The sequence below is a fragment of the Colius striatus genome, chromosome 1 (genome assembly GCF_028858725.1).
Source record: "Colius striatus isolate bColStr4 chromosome 1, bColStr4.1.hap1, whole genome shotgun sequence".
In the NCBI taxonomy this organism is placed as follows: Eukaryota; Metazoa; Chordata; class Aves; order Coliiformes; family Coliidae; genus Colius; species Colius striatus.
Window position 1 is genome coordinate 10,406,277 of NC_084759.1, and position 14,430 is coordinate 10,420,706.

The 14,430-nt window shown below is 38.1% G+C and overlaps 1 protein-coding gene across 1 annotated transcript in view; it reads left to right on the forward strand.

The window, feature by feature from the left end:
- Positions 1–2,155: 2,155 nt before the first annotated feature.
- The window catches only part of DEUP1 (deuterosome assembly protein 1), a 59,099-nt gene continuing 46,824 nt past the window's right edge, over positions 2,156–14,430 (forward strand). The window contains exons 1-2 of the mRNA XM_062020515.1: positions 2,156–2,333; positions 2,790–2,955. Of these exons, the coding sequence (XP_061876499.1) occupies positions 2,156–2,333; positions 2,790–2,955 (344 nt within the window). The remainder of the gene's footprint in view (positions 2,334–2,789; positions 2,956–14,430) is intronic.

Below are 14,430 nucleotides of genomic sequence, written 5' to 3' on the forward strand. Positions count from 1 at the left end.
TATGTCCTCAGCAAATATGGGTGATGATTTTTTTCTCTATACCATCTAAGCCTCTGTGTTTGTAAACCTGGAAACTGGATGCAAGTTTTACAGTATTTTTATTAGTATTGTGGTTAGTATGCATTTCATCATACACATATGTTCCTGTTTTCCTTCCAGTCCTAACTCAGTGCCAAACACAGAATCTGATGTACCAATACACACTTTGGGCCACTATAATCCACAGTGAACAAAGCACTTGGATATTTTGACACTTTCAGGATTTAATGAAACTAAAATGCATATTGAAGTTATGGGCTTGAGCTTAGATGTTTCAAAGGAAAGGGGAGAACAGAGGAGTTATCATAAGTAGCAAAAGACAGCTGTCATATTCAAGCACATATTCAAGCATGGGATAAGGATTCCCATAGCCCCTTGGTCCTTTGAGGGAATTCTTTTTCTTCACAAGTTCAGACTGTGACTACTAATGCTACAAATGCTCTGTTTCCATCTTTCTTCTTGTACTCTGTTCATGCTCTCTCCTGCTGCAAACAAAGAATATTCTGCAACCTGTTTCTTGAAGAAAAGGCAAGATAATATCTTAGTTTCTTTGATCACAGCTGGGTGGCAATATAGACTAGTGAGACTAATGACTTGTAATGAAGAAATATTCCCCACAAACACATTTACCTAGCAATTTAACACCTTCCCAAAGTAACATGGAAAAATCTAGACAGCCTGTGTTTATATAAAATGGATGAAACAGAAGCTAAAACCAGCAGGAACCAGGTAATGGTGATACCAATGAGCTGTGATTATTTTTCAAGCCTTTGTCTAACCCAGCTATTTAGATTACACTATAGCACTGAACTGTCTCTTCTTTCTATGGGTATACTTATATTCTGTAATCCAATGATAAGAAGGTTTTTGGTAATCACCTAGTAATTAAGTAAAAAAAAATATATGAAGGCAGGTAACAAAGATCAGGATGCAAGACTACTTTCCTCTCATCAGAACATATCTTCTTCTCATCAGTCTGCAGAATATAATTGGTATTTTCCTCTGATCTCATTAACCTTGAGTTCCACACACAGTAGCTTGATCAAGACCCAGTAAAACTACACTCTACCAGAGATTCTCTAAACTTTGGAAGGGTATGATCAGTTTTGCAAATTTGTTTTTCTTTCTAAAATTTTCTAACCACGAGGTTATGGTTCAAGAAATAGCTCATAACACTCCTGTTGATATCCAACATTTGGCTCACTGATTCTAAAAGACATAGAAATTGAACATAAACCAGACACACACTCTGATAAAGCAAGCTTCCATCGCAAATACAGCTTTGTATCTTGTGTTTCGCCTTGCTTTCTCCAGCTGGGTCTTTCCATGTGACATGTAAAGTCAGAAGATCGTCAGTAAAGGAGCACCAGTAGAGAATGTTCATGTTAATATTTCTGGCAGTGAAGATGGGAAAATAACAGCAACATTAAATAAACTGTGGTAATTCAAAAATACTTCTAAAATCACCTAAATGTTCTTTTTGTATGTAAAATTTCTTCATCGGGAATAGGAAACAATAAACTACAACCAAAAGCTTCAAAGTGTAGTAAAAATGTGACAGTCATTGAACACAATGATGTGACAGTGGGTGATATCCCATGGGATGTGGCCCTGGAGAGAAAAGGTGTCCAGCAGAGCTGGTTGATATTCAAGGATCACCATCTCCAAGCTCAAAAAAGATCAATCCCAACAAGTTGGAAATCAAGCCAACGCGGCAGGAGACCTGCACAAGTGAGGAAGGAGCTCCAAACTTGGAGCTCCAAAATTGTACACAAAAAGAAATATACAAGAAGTGAAACCAGGAGTGGGTTAGGAAAGCAAATGCCAAACTGGAAATGAATCTGATGAGGGATATGAAGGGCAACACGAGAAGTTTCTACAGGTACATTAGCAACAAAGGTAAAACTAGGGAAAACATGGACCCACTAATGAATGAGGCAGGGGAACTGGTGATAAATTACATGAGAAAGGTCATGGCTCTCAACAGCTTCTTTGCCTCAGTCTTTACTGCTAAGCCTGGCCTTCAGGAATCCCAGGCCTCTGAGACCAGAGGGAAAGTTTGAGACCAGAGGGAAAGTTTGGGACCAGAGGGAAAGTTTGAGACCCGAGGGAAGACATGCCTTTAGAGGAGGAGGACCAGGTGAGGGAGTACTTGAACAAAGTGGACATACAGAAGCCCATGGGGTCTGATGGGTTATATCCACAAGTGCTGAGGGGGCTGGTTGATGTCACTGCACGGCCACTCTTGATTATCTCTGAAAGGTTATGGCAGCTGGGAGAGGTTCCTGAAGATGGTAAGAGAGCAAACGTCACTCCTGTCTTCAAGAAAGGCAAGGACAAAGATCCAAGGAACTATAGGCCAGCCAGGCTGATCTCAGTCCCTGAGAAGGTGATAGACCAAATAAAGCCGGAAAATATTTCCAAACTCATGAAGGACAAGAAAGCGACAGGGACTAGTCATCAAAGATTTACAAAGCGAAAATAATGCTTAGCCAACCTAATAGCTAAAAAACAAGGTGACTAGCTTGGTGGATGAGGTGAGAGAAGCAGATATTGCTTAGCTCAGCTTTAGTAAGGCTTTTGATACCGTGTCTGATAAAGTATAGGTTAAATGAGTGGACAGCAAGGTGGATTGAAAACTGGCTGAACAGCCACACACAAAAGGTTGTGGGTATCTGCAAAAAGTCCAGTTGGAAGCAAGTCACTGGTGGTGTGCTCCAGAAGTCAATACTGGGGGCTACACTTTTTAGACATTAATGACCTGGATGACAGGACAGATCGTACCTTCAACGAGTTCACAACAAAACTGGAAGGAGTGGAACATAGACAAGATTGGTGTGCTGTCATTGCGATGAACCAGGACAGGTTGGAGACGTCAGACGAGAGTAATGTCATGAAGTTCAAAAGAGGGAAATGGTGAGTCCTCTGGGGAGGAGTGATGTCAGGCACCAGCACGTGCTGGGGGCTGACTCAGTGAAGAGCAGCTTGGCAGGCAAGGACTTGGGTGTCTTGGTGGACAACAATGTTGACCTTGATCCAGGAAATGTGCTGTCACGGCAAAAAAGGTCAGCAGCTTTCAACCTTGCCTTGAAGAAAAGGTGTTATAAAGCATGGTCAGTTTTTCTGTATGGAAAAGGAATGGAAGGCTGGTGCGTGAACTTCAAGGGAGCCATAGTATTCAGGGACGTCCAAGTAAACCATGGATCTGGAGAGGCCATAAATCAGAAGAACAAAGTATTCTTTGTATCCCATTTCCAAAAAAAAAAAAAAAGCAAAAATCAGTTGGTTCTATTTGCTGAGGACAAGCAGAAAAAGAATTTAGGGTTTCAGGGCTTTAACACTGATGTCTGGTACCTTAGTAGACAACACTATAAGGTGAGATATCTGATAGCCTAAATGAAACATAGAGAAAAATAATCAGAAGAGGAACATATTCAGATAAAAAAAAAATCATTTTGTGTTACATACCATTGCATTATTGGTAGCTGTATACCTTCAAAAATAACACAAAGCTCCCTAAATTTCAATAAGCAGGGCGGTCAAAAAGGAATAATCATCTGAGAAAGCAGCATATACTCAAGTTACTTTGTGCCAAAAGTAAAAATTAATTCATAGTACTGTAGAAGATCATGATTGTTCAAGATGTTAAAAAAATACTCACATGTATGTATGGATTCTTGAAAAAGAACCTATGGATTATCCACTGATTATTGGTGTGACTGAAATATTGGCAAAGTATCTACCAATAATATCTCAGAAAGAGTGACTTGATGACCCTATCAGCAAAGTTATTGTTTAAAATTCACCAGTAAAGACATACACAGAGCAATGAACCGTAGAACTCTCTGGTGGATTTGTTTCAATATTTCCTTTCATTAAAAGTATTCCAAAATTATAAAATAAGAACAAAACCTTCATCTCCCAAAGTGAAGTATAAAGGACAAAAAAGTTTAAAGATATTTTTACTTAAAAAGAAGGCATTCTTCAGAGTTTGTGAATGATCCCACTCACAAACCACTGTTCTCCGAGGATTAATGGTATTATAGAAATAAATATCTGAATACACCATCACTGTTCACACTGTTCACAATCTGATCTACACCATCCAAAGTAACCAAGTTACTAACCAGCAACAATTTCTGAAAATTATCAGAAGTGTGAAAGTGATAGAATGTAAAAATGCCCCAAAAAGTCCCATATTGCTAATTGCAGTAATGTCTTCTTATTTAGAATTAGTTATGTTTAACATCTCTTAAATAAAATAACTTCAAAGTGGGGAAATCTCCATTAACTGCTGTTTATAAACACTCCAACATGAAGTCTTAGATCTCAAAACGAAATATGTAGAAATGTCAATAATCATTTGGCTTTGAGATCCTCTGAGTGGTTACAGTCCTCTACAGTTAAACCAAATACATAATACTTGAATAACTTACTCTTAGAAATGTCACAAGGTTATTTTCAAGCTGGTAGTGAATATTTATCATTTCCTCTTCCCCTGCTTTCAAAACTGTATCCAAAAAGCATCATTCAGAAAAAAAACCAAAAAGTAAAAAACAAACAGCAAGTCAAGGAATCAAAATTCTGTTAAATCACATTTTTATCTTCCCAAGACATTGCTTTGACAAACTTCCCTGTATCACTTCATTAGCTGCAGAAAAGAATGTCACATTAAGTAATAGGAATATACATTCAAGCTGCCAGAGCAGTACTTGCTGCTATTCTAATTACTTTAAATGGTGGAAAGTATCACACTGACGTGAAAAGTGTTTCCTGAGTTTTAAGTTTCAGTTTACTTGGCTTTAGACATATAGCAGAGAGTTTCTCTGTATATTCACATATCTCCATTCATGGGAATGGTCTCATTCTCTGAATAAAGTTCCCTTTATTGGACAGAAATAAGGCAAGTTTAACCAACCTCATTTTAGATACGTGTATCTAAAGAGCTGAACTGAGGCTAGGAATGCTTGTCTCTTCTCATGGACTATCAACAGACAGAAAGTCAGAAATTTCAGCTGTAGATAGCTCCTATGTAGACCTTGAGGGTCTTGAGACTGATTAACTTCATTTGACCTAGAATAAAAGGAAAGAAGAATTTTGAAGAATCTGGTTAAATGCCATCTAAGTACCTTAAACACACATATGTGCCAACTATAATTTTATACAGTGTGTGTATTATAAAATTGATATAAAGAAAGTGAAAAAGTTGCACAAAGTTTGTGTTCTTTTTTCCTTCCTCCAGATCATTTATCATGGGTTCAAAAAAAAGGAAAAAACATGGAAAATCCATCCAGCCTATGACCATTGTAAGCTGAGTTTTTTCTCTGTCTGTTATCTTCATCTTCACCTATATCTTCATCCACATTTATCTGAAGATGTCCCTGCTCACTGTAGAGGTGTTGGACTAGGTGATCTCTTTCCACCCAAACTATTCCATGGGTCTGTGATTCATCTTCTTAAATTATAAAATTTCTGTGGGAAGAATCTCTTACCAGAAACTTCCTTAATTGAAGGCTAAACAAGCTTAAATCAATTCCCATTTGTTGCATATCAAGAACATAAAACTGTGAAATTGCTATGAAACAGCTGCTGTATCATGAACCAACTGCTACACAACAACTTGTTACAATGTCTAGGAGACAATGTGGCACCCAGAACCTACTGCTATAGAGAAGACATTTAATGAAACAAAAATAATGCAATTGAACCTGACTTGACTGAAATAAAAATCGCTCACACAATTGGCTCCAAAGAACTATAAAATAGTTTTTAAATCTATGCTTGGCCTTGTGTGAGTTAAACAGCTATAAAATTACCTTTTCATGTGTCTCATTGCAAGGGATTATTATAATGTTATACAATTATAAGGCCTGGGAAAACTCCTTAGTAGCAAGAGTCAATCTGTCTTTACTGAACCTAATAGTACAGAGGTTATATGTTCAAATGAAAGAGAGCAAAAAGGGAACAGGGAACTGCTGAATAAGGAAATACTGTATTATTGATGATCAATTATTCCTTTAGCCATTGTTTCAAATGCAGTTGAGTAAAATTTTCTTCTTGCTTCACAGATTTCACCTTAGGCTGCTTTACTCTGTTAAATCAGCTGTGCACACTACAGCTAACACAAACTATGCACATACCAAACATATACCAGCAATAAGTGGCTTCCCAGACAGTGAGAAAGATGCAGAATTATAAGCCTGAGTACACACTAAAAGTGATAGAAGATATCTCCAAATCCACCATTTTTATAACAAGACATGTCAAGTTTTATAACTCTGAAAAATAACCTACTAGACCCTGAAAAGGTGCAGGAGGCAGAAACAGAAATGTTTGCAGATTTAGTTCCATGTGGCAGTAACAGATGACTAGCCATGTGGCTTGAAAGTAGTGCTTAAAAAAAAAGTAGCATTCACTTTCCAAAGCTTAAGGAAAGGAGAGCAATGTTGTGAATTTTTTGAGAAAGCACTCTGTAAATTTGCAAATATGGTTTCTCTGTATGCACTGGTAAAGAATCCAACACCTCAAAGAAGCACAAGCCTTTTTTTTTCCCAGGGTTTGAAAAAAATGCAAGAGCACACAAAAAAAATCTTTATCAGCATGTCAACTGATGCTCTGATCTATGGAATTCTTCCAGCAGAAAACTCTGTGGGAAAAGCCCTTTACACTCTAGAACAAGAACCATCAGAGCAGCTTAATCTTGAATGGTCAAAACTGGGTGCTTTTTAGCACAAAAATGCTAAACTTCAACAACAGACATGTACAATGGTTCTACACAGATAAACTATAATTTCAATAAATTTGTTGAAAAGCATATTAAAAGCTTTTCTTCCAGATGTGGGAATGTTTAAAAGCCATATTAAAAATGCAATATGCCACTGATTCTCGTAATGTAAATGCAATCCCTCTGATTTCAATACACCTCTAAACAGTCGTTTTGTGAAGTGATCAATGAAATGTGTTGAAACACACTGGAAAACAAGATGAGAATGCAGGATGCCTTTTCATTACACCATATTAACAGAAATGTTAGTTTGGCTTAGATTTATCTTTCTCTATCAGGCAAGATGAAATTTCATTAAAGTACTTTTGCTGAAGTAAGTAAGAAGAACAACCCGTGAATGAAGAATGTATCTGAATAATTAATGTCATGGCCACTGAGTTATTGAATTCCAGCCAAGAGAATTATTGGATGTAATGGGAGGACTTGCTAACCAAGCCAGGACTCTGTTTCCTAAATATTGTATGTACAATAAATAGGGGACAATCATTGTTACAACAGCCAAAGAAAAAGAATAGATATAAAAATGAGAATATAATTAATATTTTATCAATTTTTCATATCTGGAAACTAATCCAAATGGTTTGCTAAAAAGCATATGAAGTCTACAACACAGTTTAAGAGTTGAGTGCATAACTAACTCACGAGTTCAAAGACAAACCCTCCTTTTCTATTTGCCAAGGGTTATGAGGGTATAAATTTGGCCTTTATAGTTTCTTTTTTTGCAGTAATCGTATATAAGAAGTCCTAAAATCCACACAGACTGATTGCATTCAAGCATCCTCTGACACTTCAGGTGATCAGTTATCCTATTGAATAGTTCCATTTACATAAATCTGTGGTTTTGGCGTGAAGCACTAAATGTTTCCAGAAAATTGCTGAAATAATTGCTGAAATTATTTATTTAGTTGTTGTGGCTGATCATGTCTCTATACATTATGTAGGAAGAGGAGTTTTGAGGGTAGAAGAAGAGAAACTAAACAAAATCAAATCTTGGGCAAAGACCCAAAAATACTTATACCAGTGAGTTCTATCTGCCTGTTGAAGAAAGTCTCCAGAAGAGTGCTGCTGCTTCAGTCAATAAAATCTAGCCTGGTTATAAAGATCATTAGAATTGGCCTTTAAAGATCATTATTGCCTTGAGAGAAGTAGGTAATGCAGGAGGTTCTTTATAATACTGTGAATCAAAGGGTGAAAGCTATTTTTAGTCAGCAATTTTATATTTGGATTTTCAATTTAAACTACTGGGAATGTGGAGAGGTGAAAATATTGCTTTAATATCTCCCCAGCTGTGGACTTTTTCTGATAAGATGGAAAATACTAATATCACCTTATATGTATGCAGTTGCCTTTGTCCCAGGGGATGCTAGGACATCAATAAACTATTCATAAAGAAAAATATATTCACTCAATCACAGATTGCAGCAATCAGATATTAGTCAGGAATACAAAACCAGTTAGAACAGGAGATTAAACAAGGACATTTTGGGCACTGATCTCACACGCAAACCGCTGTGCTTACAGCATTTGATTAGACAACCCTTGAAGTCAATAACTTAATTATTCTACAGTTGGATTTGAAAAGTAAGTGGCACCACAAAGGGAATAAAAGTGGAGCCTTTCCTGAGATGGTAGAAGACACAAAATACAGCATTTCTAGTCAGAGGTAATTTTTTATCTGAATGTTCCTGAACAAGAATGTGCAAGACAGTTGGGAAGGACTGATACAGAGGATTTTAAAGAGATGTAACTGGAATTGTTTTAAGGTAGAGGAAGAATATTCAAGGTTGTGAAAGGGTCACTATGGAGGAATTCTATGGTAGCTCTCATGTTACTAAATAACCATGTTATTTGGTTATTTGGAAAACAATTCTTACTTAACCAAGATCATCTCTGCAAACCTCTGTCCTCAGTACATCTGGTTTTAATGGAACATTATGAGAGTAGCTAACAAAGTTCTGGAAATAAAACCATATTCACTGTGCAACCTTTCTCCTTCATGCCTGTTGCAGAAGTTTGAAAGAAGGATTAATTCTGCATTTTGCAGTTGTTCAGCCCTCTGTTTCAGCTGCAAAGGAGCCACAAAAAGCAGTGTGCTTTCATGCACAATGGAGTGGACAAATGCATAATACAGGTACATCATCAAATTGGACCAAAAAGCATAAATGTTGTATTTGCCCAGCACCAGTATGCATGTAGCTAGCAACTGGCATCCCAAACAGTCCCAAATATACAAAGGTTGATTTTCATGTGTACTGGTAAAATCTCATTCCTTTAACTTCATAGCAAACTACTGTTCTCCTAACTTGTGTCACACATATGCTCTTTATCTGCCTTGTTTGCATTAGAGCTGCTCCCTTTCCCCTTATTCTTTAATCTACCTAGTCCTTGCTCAGCCTTTCTCAGCTCTTCCCTTAATCCTGGTTTTTTCACACACCACGCTGATGTCTGTGAGGGCTGCTACAGAATCATCTTCTTTCTCAAGTCTTGTGTTTCAGATAGGAAGAAGAAAGCAGAAAATAAATCCCTTTGCTCAAAGTCCAGACTTTACAGTAGTAGTGTCAACTTCTAAAGTGCACACACAAAAGACAGTTTTAACTATTTTTTCCCAGGAAAAGCAATGGAAAAAGTGACTAATCAGAGGCTGAAGTTCTTGAAATGCAACAGTGATGCTCCTTCTCATCCTATTGAAAAACTGGCACAAATCCTGGCCAGTTATTCCTGATAAAAACATGAAATTTTACAATGTCCAGGTAAAACCAGCCTTTGATATCAGTAGCATCAGAAAACCATTCCCTGGATATACACTGTCTTTGCTGTTGATATCTGCCTCAAGACTTGTTCAAGGTCAGGTTGGAACCAGCAAGTACCAGAAAGAAGCAGGTTTGAATGTATCAATGAGGAAAAACTCAGCCTTCAACCCAAGAGGTTCCAGCAAAGTTCATCCAGGGAGGTCAGCAAGAGCAGCTGCTTTCAGGAGAACTCTACCTAATGTCCCAAAAATGTCTAGCACAAATTTGGCCGAGCAACTGCAAAGCTGTGAAAGGGCAGAGATCAGAGTCAACTGTAACATTTTTCATGCATTTTTCTTGATAAACCTACTGAGTTGGGAGATTGTATGCTCCAACAGCCATGCCTCCCCTTGAATCTTTTGCTCTGGCCAGTCAATCACCCAGAATAGATTCAGAGTGTACATTTGTGTACACTACATTGACTGTGGCTTAGACTTGACCAGTTACTCTTCTGGATAACAGTGTAATATTTACAGTAACTAGTGATGGCTGCAGTAAAGTTTTAAAGTGGTCTTATGAGGTGGTGGTGTCCAGGTTAGAAAGGGAAGATTAGGACTCCACCCTTAGAAGTTATCTGGTTCCTCTGATGAAGAGAGGGAGAGCACTCCCTCATTTTCAGCTTTAGAAAATGTAGAGTATTTCTGTTAGCTCAGATTCTATAGGAATACCTTGTTTGCTTTTGCTTTTTCCAGCAAGCTGAAGCAGTTTCCGTTGCTGCTGTTGCTGTTACATATCAGAACACAGCTGGCCCTGCAAGGACCACTCATACTGACCTAAGTTTGACTACTGTGAACACCCAACTATTAAGCAGAACTTGATGCTTAAGTAGGTGCAGTATTTGCTCAGCCCACACTAAGCCTACAGAAGGCAAAGAAAGTAAGCGAATGTTGTGTTACTGTTATTTGCATTCTAGATAGAATGACCACTCTCAAGGTCGGAAGGTTGAGTTTAGATGTTAGATTGTTAAAAAGCAGTTTCCTAGGGAAAAACAAGACAGTGACACAGCCACTGTTGTATCTGTCTGCCTCTGAGTCCTTAATCTGACTGATGAAATGTCTCTGTACAGTCAGGTCAAATGGCAGCTTAACTTTGCCAGACAAATCAAACAGCTCAGGCCTCACAATGAAATTCTGTAGAAGGCAACGTGGCAATACACTTTAATAGCTCTACCACTGTACCCCAATACTAATAATTCATTAGTAAAACTAAACAGTCAACCCAAAGACAGAAGAAATAAATTTAGTTAGGGCAGAGTACTTGATTATACAAGCACAACCTGAAAATACCATCTTAATATAACCAATAGAGTGTTGCATTCTATATGAATACATTCTTATGCAAGTGAGCAATGTGAACTCACATGTCATCTCCTCAATTGCTAACTCAGAGCCTCTGAGTGACGACTTAAATGTCAGCGCTGTTAATTATTTCTCTACAAGTTATTTCAACAGAATATTCACTTAGTGTGCTTGAGTCAGAAAAGTAAATCTTAAATCTATACAAGATTGCCAAAGTTCCAATTATTCACCCTTCAGCTGTCAAACTTGAATGTGACCAGAAGTGGCTTCTACAATCCTTATCACATTTCAGACCATCAAAAAACAAAAATGTAGAGATATCATAAAATTATTTAAATTTAACATGAGACAAAATGCACAATTTGTTTCCTGTATCCTTTCAGATAATACAAACTCAAATTTATGCTTTAGAGAGTTTATATTTTTTTGCCACTTGCCTATTTTAACTAGAAAATAAATCCCTATGACAGGGTGGCACAACATAGCAACTAAAGCAACTGTAGCAAGAGATATAGCAACAGATTAGATTCATGATACAAAGTTTAACAAAGGATTTTCCTTTTTTTTTAATTGCAGACAAGATCACAAGAGACAACTTTATAGGTAAAGACAAATTAATCAAGAAATATTTCTGTCTATACAGCACCAGAAAACATCCCCATGCTGCTAAACCATTATTATTTACATGCTGAAGTATGAATAGCTACAAAGGAAAGACTATGCCTTTCTAAAAGATGTTTCAGTGATGCTAAACACTGTTATGAGATGGCAGAAAAACATAAGTAGAAAGCTTTAAAAATAAGTTTTTCTTTTGTGCATACATTATCCAGGATTAGACCAATGAGGTTCAACAAGGCCAAGTGCCAGGTACTGCATTTCGGTCACAAGAAGTCCATGCAAAACTACAGGCTTGGGTCAGTGTGGCTGGAAAGCTGCCTGGAGAAAAGGACCTGGGGGTGTTGATCCACAGCAGCTGAACATGAGCCAGCAGTGTGCCCAGGTAGCCAAGAAGGCCAATGGCATCCTGGCTTGTATCAGAAATAGCGTGACTGGTAGTCCCCTTGTACGCAGCACTGGTGAGGCTGCACCACAGTGTGTCCATTTATGGGCGCCTCACTACAAGAAGGGCATTGAGGTGCTGGAGTGTGTCCAGAGACAGGCAATGAAGATGGTGAAGGGTTTGGAGCACAAATGTGATGAGAAGCAGCTGAGAAAACTGAGAGTATTTTGTCTAGAGAAGAAGTGGCCGAGGGGAGACCTTCTCACTCTCTGCAACCCCAGAAAGGAGTGAATTGGAGGTCAGTCTCTTCTCCCAAGTAACAAGTGACAAGACAAGAGGGAAAGGCCTCAAGTTGTATCAAGTGAGGTTTAGGTTGGATATCAGGAAAAATTTCTTCACTTAAAGAGTTATCAATCATTGAAACAGGCTGCCAAGAGAAGTGGTAGAATCGCCATCCCTGGAGATATTTAAAAGACACAAGGTTGAAGTGCTGAGGGATATGGTTTAGTGGTATTAGACTCCATGATCTCAAAGGTCTTTTCCAACCTAAATGATTCTATGAATTCTATGACTATTTTTTGTCATCATTACAGCTGACATAGAAAGGAAACTAAAAAGTAAACTTATAATTGTTATAGCAACAGGACTAATGGCTCCCTTATCCACTTTCTCCATTATTCTCTTTTTTCCGCATTTTTAGACTAGGTTGCAGCCTACATTATGACTTATCCATCCATTTCCCTGGCAAATCCAACTAAATCCAAGCTCCTTCTGTTTCTCCCTTAAGTGATCTTATAAGCTGCTTAAGAAAAGAGTAGCTTTCAGTTTAAACTAGAAACAAAATATTTAGAAACAGCACTCTGCCTCTATGTCTGTATTATATCCGGATTTATCACCTCCTGCCAATAAATTAGTTGGGCACCTTTGGAATCCTCAGGCAGATCTTATGCCTGTCTAACATTCACAAATAGAAATCCCTCTTGCAAAGGTTCTTTTTAAATGTCATTCTTCTCTTATTGCTTATGTCTTAGAGATTTTTTCATAAGTTTTATTGTCTCTCAGTGACTTCTGAATGTTTGTTGATGGACGGTTTATACTGAGCTGCTCCTTTTCATTTCTGTCTGTCGCTTCTAACAAAGCTTCTGTAAATTACATTGGTATGTTCATAAACAGCAAAACTAACATAGAGAATGTAATTATTAAACTATTACAGAGCTACTATGAATTCATCAGATAGCTATCACTAAACTGTGATTTCTGTGCTAGAGAAATGAGCATGTTTCTTATGAGGGTGCGTGGAGCTTACAGCAACAAAATGTTCAATCGAATTTGTCATCTGAGATTGCAATTTAGGGTGTGAATACATCTTGTAAATAAAAACTATATTTAAAGTTAAAGACACAAATGCACTAAGTTTTAACCTACCACTACACACTGCACTACAAAAATAACACATCTTGAAGAAGAGCAAGTAGCCTGGGAGGAATACAGAGAAACTGTCCATGTAGGTAGGGATCACGTTAGGGAAGCTAAAGACCTGATCAAATTAAATCTGATCAGGCACATCAAGGGGAAGAAGAAAAGCTTCTGTACACACATCAGTGATAAAGGAAGATCAGGGAAAACATGGGCCCTCTCCAGAAGGAAATGAGAGACCTAGTTACCTGGGACATGGAGAAGGATGAGGTACTCAACAACCTTTTTGCCTCAGTCTTCACTGGTAAGTACTCCAGCCACACCACTCACATCACAGAGGCAAAGGCAGGGACTGGGAGAATGAGGAACTGTCACTGTAGAAGAAGATCAGGTTTGTGACCATCTACAGAACCTGAAGGTGCACAAGCTCATGGAATCTAATGAGATGCATCAATGGGTCCTGAGGGAAGTGGCAGATCAAGTGGCTAAACCACCATAATATTTCAGAAGTTGTGGCGGTCCAGTGAAGTTCCCACTGACTGAAATATCACCTCCATTTTTTAAAAAAGGAACAAAGGAAAACCCAGGGAACTACAGGACAGTCAGTCTCACCTCTGTGCCCAGCAAGACCATGGAGCAGATCTGCCTGGAAACTATGGAAGGTGGAATATAAGGAAGTGATTGGTGCCAGCCAACATGACTTCACTAAGGGCAAGCGGCATGCTGTTGAAGGTTACAGAACATCGTAGCCCCTGGATCATTACTTGGCTTCCCCTATACTCTCTTATTACCAGCTGGTTGTGACAAGGAATGGAATGGAATCATAAAACCATAGAATAGTAGGGGTTGAAAGGGACCTTTAGAGGAATAGAATAGAATAGAATAGAATAGAATAGAATAGAATAGAATAGAATAGAATAGAATAGAACAGAACAATTTCAGTTGAAAGGGACCTACGACAATTACCTAGTCCAATTGCCTGACCAATTCAGGGCTGAGCAAGTTAAAGCATCTTATGAGGGGCATTGTCCAAATGCTTCTAAAACACTGACAGGCTTGGGGCATTGATCACTTCTCTAGTGAGTCTGTTCCAATATTTGACCA